Source organism: Xenopus tropicalis, chromosome 7 (genome assembly GCF_000004195.4).
Source record: "Xenopus tropicalis strain Nigerian chromosome 7, UCB_Xtro_10.0, whole genome shotgun sequence".
NCBI classification, from domain to species: domain Eukaryota; kingdom Metazoa; phylum Chordata; class Amphibia; order Anura; family Pipidae; genus Xenopus; species Xenopus tropicalis.
In genome coordinates this window covers 35,896,726-35,902,725 of record NC_030683.2, presented here as the reverse complement: position 1 = coordinate 35,902,725, position 6,000 = coordinate 35,896,726, and the positions used below count along the sequence as shown (strand labels likewise).

Sequence of the window (6,000 nt, the reverse complement as noted above, 5' to 3'; positions counted from 1 at the left end):
ATAAAAGCTAATTTTTTTGTTGTTAGTATTTATCTAGCATTCCTAAGTACACAACCATATGGTTGAATGTGACCAATTACAGTGCCACTTTACCTCCAGTTTTTGTAGGCAGGTATGCTGATTAAACACTGATTAAAAAATCTTTGGGGGACGGGGGGCCCGGTGCACATGTGCAGGTCCCTTTGTACCCTCAATCTGCTATGTTGTAGTTACACCACTGGCCAGTTAGATAAATTTGATTGATTTTTTTTGCATTATTGGTAGAAATAGGTGCCACTAGAACTTCGGTGCAGTCGCTATGAGCATACATGCATCAGAATAATTGAACTTGGATGTTTGCACTGCAGCTTATCACCAAAAATATTAAAGCAGACTGGCAAATAATCTCTATATGGGTAGACCAAGTTAAAACAGGATTGTGTCATATTTAGACCAGGGGCTATTGGACTGAATATGTTTTTCCCCATTTTATATTAGGCCACACCATCCCCACAAAGAGTTTTGTCAGCATTTTGCAGTCTTGTCTTTGAAAAATGCACAAAGCTGTCTTTGATTGCTTTGAAAGTAAAAACATACAGCTGCCACAGTTATAACAAATCTGCGCAATATCATTTCAGCATGTAGGTAACAGTTGTGTACATGTAGGTAACAGTTATGTATATGCGCAAGCTTGCAGGATTTGTGCTTGCTTAGGGTGTCCGAACAGTAGTGAGAGGTAATAAGAGACAAGGGCCCTCTATCCATTACCCATTTGTCGTTCATGCTAGTTTCACCGAAACTTTCACGAAACAACAAAAATTTTACGAAATGCAGGTCATGCATGACTTTTTTGAGGTTGGCATCTTTTTTTTAGTGTGGCTCACGCCTTTTTTGATGCGGCTGCTCTTTTTTTTTATGTGGCCGCTCTATATTTTTGGTCAAAATTTTGCAGGAGTTTTGTAAACAATTTGCCAAATAAGAGGGACCAGGCCTTGGGTCTCACAGGTACAACATCTTTAAATCCAGCCCTGGTTTTATGATAAAAGTTATGGGCGTTAAATAATTAAGTAGTGCAGGAAAACCCTGACTAAACTATGTACTTTCATGTAGTTGCTTGTAAGCATTATTCAAGGTAACACTTCTCTAGAGTGCTGCTAGTATTTGAGACAAACTGGATATATTTCAGTTATATTTTCTATTTAGTTACACTTTCCATGCCAGTGTACTGGAGTGATTCTCACAATGTATAGTTTTACTCCCCCTTCACTATAGGGTCTAAAATTTTGGTCAGGGCCCCTCATACCCATAAACAATATTTGTAACATGCACGAAGATACTTTTGGGGATATATATAACAGCAAATGAAAGTTTACCTCAAATCACATCTTAACAGCCAAAATAGTAGAGCAAATAATAACAATAATGCAAATGTTCCAGGCCTTGATTTGACTGGAGAATGGAATTGCTATGCACAAGTCAAAGGATTCAGCACAATTAAATTATCACTGCTGGTGAAATGTGGCACACTGAGAGATTGCAGTGCCAGCTACAGGTATGTTGTTAAAGGAGATTTCTGATGGCAGAGATGGCACTTTTCTTGTCCTTTAAGACTGGGCCTATATAGCCCCCAATATGGAAATCTTTGGCATTACATTTTCTTTTCCTGATGTTACTGTGCATTCACTACAATTCCCTGCTTTTTGATATAGGGAAAGACTGGCTTGTCATGGACCAGAGGTGTTAATTTAAAGTTCATGTAGGGAGCCATAGGGTTAAGCTGCCCTATGGCTTTAAACCCTACCTCTTCCTGATTTGTACTGTTACTGTTTATAGTTATTGCACGTGCCTTATTGGTTTATTTGGTTGATCACACCCCTTGCACACCAATATAGTGTTTAGCAAGGAGGTGTGGCTTCCTCTTTGGCTGCCTCTGATTCAGAAATAAGCCCCAGTAAAGCCAAGCCATTTGCCCCAGAGCTTAACATCCACTCTGGTGAAGTCAGTGACAGGGCCCCGTGAATGAGGACTAGAATCTAGAATTGCAGAATACTGCAATAGCACTTTTTTTCACAGCAATTTGTGCACAGAGTTTTTCTAATTATGGACTTTTTTCTAATTGATGGACTTTTCTATAAATATTTTGTAAAAGGAAATATATGGTGATCTAAATTAATTTGGCTGGATATTTTCAAGCACCAATTAGTGCTTAGGAGGTGGGTTTATGGGTTCAAATGTTCACTCTGTTGTTAACTAGTTAAACTTGAGAAAGGGCATGATACAGCCCGAAACATGTTGTGTGCTGTGGTTTGAATAAAGGCTGAAGCAGTTCATCTGCGTGAAGGTGCTCTCCTCTTTTCCTGTGATACTGCAATAGCACTCTCTAGGAGAGTGAGGTAGATAGATCTAGATAGTAAGAGCAGTCTGTTCAGCTGGAAATACAGGCAATGTTGCCTTAGCCTAGGGCCACTGTTTTAGACGCAGGATACAGGTCAGTGTAAGGCTAATGCCACACCAGGCGTAGGGCTGATTTTTTCGGCAAGCGGAAAAACGCTTGCCTAAAATTCAGCCCTACGCCTGCTACTTGTGCCTGCACCCGAATGAATGAGATACGCTCGGGTGCAGGCACATGTAGCCGATATACGAATGAAAACGCGAGACTTTGCATTCTCACGCGTTTTCATGCGTATATCGGCTACATGTGCCTGCACCCGAGCGTATCCCATTTATTCGGGTGCAGGCACAAGTAGCAGGCATAGAGCTGAATTTTCGGCAAGCGTTTTTCCGCTTGCCGAAAAAATCAGCCCTACGCCTGGTGTGGCATCAGCCTAAATCCCTGATCCATAGTCAGTTATAGTGCCCATACTGGTTAAAGGTTATCAACCTGAGGATTGGAGTAACTATCCAGACTGGTGTCTCAAGGGGTGCTTTACCCTGCCAAGTCTCCCAAACAGAGGTGGGATAAACTGGTGGCATCCTCTCTTACCAAGGTGTCTGCTATCTCTCTGTTTATGTGAGTATTGATTGATCCCTGAATTGCTATATCTCTGCTTGGACAATAAAGAGTTACAGTTTGATGCAAAAGCTCCTGGCGTTCACCTTATCTATTAATGTAAGCAATTACACTACACAGTGGCAGTGGGAGGTGTAGTTTAACAACACCATCCAGCAGCTCGTTCAATAAAGAGAAGGCCCATTCCAGAGAGATGCTATGTACCCCATGCTCTGTCCATAGCTGGTGTTTAACAGGTTAACAGCCAAATAGGGGTTACATTTAGCTTTAACACGACTCAGTGGCTCTGTGATTACTTGCATGGATGTTAAACCATTGGTATGTTTCTCATAAGACCATCTGAAGTTGTTGCAATTGAACTTAGTTAATGTATTCAGTAAAATGCATTGGAAAACGTAGTTGATCATTTATGTAAGTAGGTAACACATTACACTTGTTGCTGCATATGCAGTTATATTGGTTATAAAATCTCTTGTCCCATTTAGATGAATACAGTGAAGGGACTCTATGGGACATGGCTTTCCCGTTATTTGGAGCTTTTTGAATATTGGGTTTCTGGATAAGTGATCCCATTCCTGTATTAATATTCTTTATGAGAATAAGCTTTAACTTGCAAGTGACTTTAAACCTGGAATATTCTGTAATTATAAACAGTCAATACTGTGTGTGAATCTTGTGGAATGACCCCCCCCCTCAGCAGATTCTTTACTTTCATAGTCCCAGTTTTGGCAATTGCTTTCGATTACCTCACAGAATCCCTCCCTCTTCTTTCTGCCTGCAGCTTCTTGTCCCCTAAGCTGATTTCTCTCTGTAATTCAGTTTCTCTGTTGTCTCTTTTCCTGTTTCTGCTGCTTTTCTCCATACAAAAATGATCTCCCCTCAGTGAGAAGCAGCTATTTCCTCACACAGGAGAAGCCACTCCTACCAGACTATTGTGTGCAAAATCCCTTTTTTTTTTCAATAGAAGAAAAAAAAACTTTATTTAACTTTTGGTGCTTATAGGAGTTGGAGACTGCGGGGAATACGAGCGGAGTGAATACTATGTCCAGGTGAAAACTGCCAGTCCATATTTTCAAGTTAGGAAAGAGAATGATGTGGCTATTAGCCAATTAAGTCACCAATCCCACCCCTGACATCATCAACTTTTATCCCCCATCCAGAATTTACCAGTGTAAAGGTGGCAACCCCAAGCATCAAACACTGAAACGCTTACTACCAATAACGAGGGTTGCTACCTCTTTTATCCATAATACCCTGTTTCACTTGGGACTGCGGCAATGATATCACAGTTTGCAGAGAAATGGGTGCATGGGGCATGCAAATGGGCAAGCCAGAGATAGGGCTCTTTTTATAAAGGGTGATCAGCAGTGTAGGGATTTATAGGATATTACAAATTTACCACTAATTACATTGCCATTAAATTTGTAATACTAGCCCTGGCCTTTGCTGGGCATTTATTAGCTTGGCCTGTCAAATACCGGCCACCTGTTACAGACAGAAAAGCTCAATGTAACAGGCAGAGAAGTCTAAATTTAAAAAATGATTTCCCTTTTCTCTGTAATAATAAAACAGTACCTTGTACTTGATCCCAACTAAGATATAATTAATCCTTATTGGAGGCAAAAGAATCCTATTAGGTTTATTCAATATTTCAATGATTTTTAGCAGACTTAAGTTGGGAAGATTCAAATTACAGAAAGATCCCATATCTGGAAAAAACCAGGTCCGAGCATTCTGGATAACAGGTCCCATACCTGTACAGGTGTTTTTTTCTTATGGGTTGATTAAGCTCAGGTGACAAAATGCACAGTGTGCCATGTTCAAAGGTGCAGATCATTACCTTTAAATCAGTTCAGATAGCAAGGCAGCAAACAAGAGTATTACCTAGCGGTTTATGGGTTCTCACACTTGTTTTAGGCACAAAATAAAACGTACATAACTTGAAAATGTTTATTTTGCTTGTGTTTATCAGTTTATTACAATTATAAAATTACTATCTAAAAACTACAGAGAAATACATAGTTAATCAACTTGATCATCTATATATATTTATATACATGTACACCAATTTATTTGGTTTATTGCACATTAAAGCACTTGCAAAATAAGGGTCTGTTATAAAGAAAAAACACACTATCACAGTTGAGAGTGAACCCATGGAATAAAAAAGGAGCAGTATATAAGCTCTGTATGTAACAGTGTACAAATGGTGAACCCTGCACCCAAGGCACGTGTGAGATAATAAAATAAGTGTTAAGTGTTTATTTTCTTAAGGATTCACTTTGTTTGTCTCTTTTAAAGTTCAAGGATTTAAATGTCTTAAGGTGAAGTAGAGGGAGCATGGTCCATGCTGGCATTTCATCACTGATCTTATAGATTGGGTTTCACAATCTTCATAGAAACATAGCCCTGTAAGAAATAAAACACATTTTGATGTAGAGGAAAATCATAAAAAATAAAAAAAAAAAACATTCAATTCACTTCTTAGATGCCACCAAATTCCTTTTCCTTAACCAAACCCATACTGCCCCGACCATTGACATGCTCGCCTATAAGTTAACTTTTAGTATGCTGAGTATATAGAATGGTGAATTCTTAGCAACTTTTCAATTGGTCTTTTTTTATTGTTTGTAGCTTTTGATTTTGCTTTCCTTTTCTGACTCTTACCAGCTTTTTAATGGGGGTCACTGACCCTGGCAGCCATAAAGCTATTGCTCTTGGAGGCTATAATTTTACTGTTACATTTTATTACTTATCTTTGTATTTAGACCCTCTTCTATTCATATTTTAGTTTCTCATACAAACCACTGCCTAGTTGCTAGGGTATTTGGTTCCTAGCAACCAGATTGCTGCTAAAATTCCAAACTGAAGAGCTACTGAATGATCAGCTAAGACCAATTAGAAATTGTCTCAGAAAAGCACCCTCTACAACATACTACTAAAAGTTAGTTTAAAGGTGAACAACCCCTTTAATGATAATGCATTTAAGTCAAGGTCAGAGAAAATTGGCA

General features: G+C 39.0%; 1 protein-coding gene across 9 annotated transcripts in view; it reads right to left on the bottom strand.

Moving 5' to 3' along the window:
• Nucleotides 1–4,925: 4,925 nt before the first annotated feature.
• myof.1 (myoferlin, gene 1) overlaps nt 4,926–6,000 on the bottom strand; it is an 83,959-nt gene continuing 82,884 nt past the window's right edge. For all 9 annotated transcript variants that reach the window (XM_031904680.1, XM_031904683.1, XM_031904681.1 and 6 more), the window contains one exon: nt 4,926–5,398. In XM_031904680.1, coding sequence (XP_031760540.1) covers nt 5,360–5,398 — 39 coding nt within the window. In that variant the 3' untranslated portion in view covers nt 4,926–5,359. The remainder of the gene's footprint in view (nt 5,399–6,000) is intronic.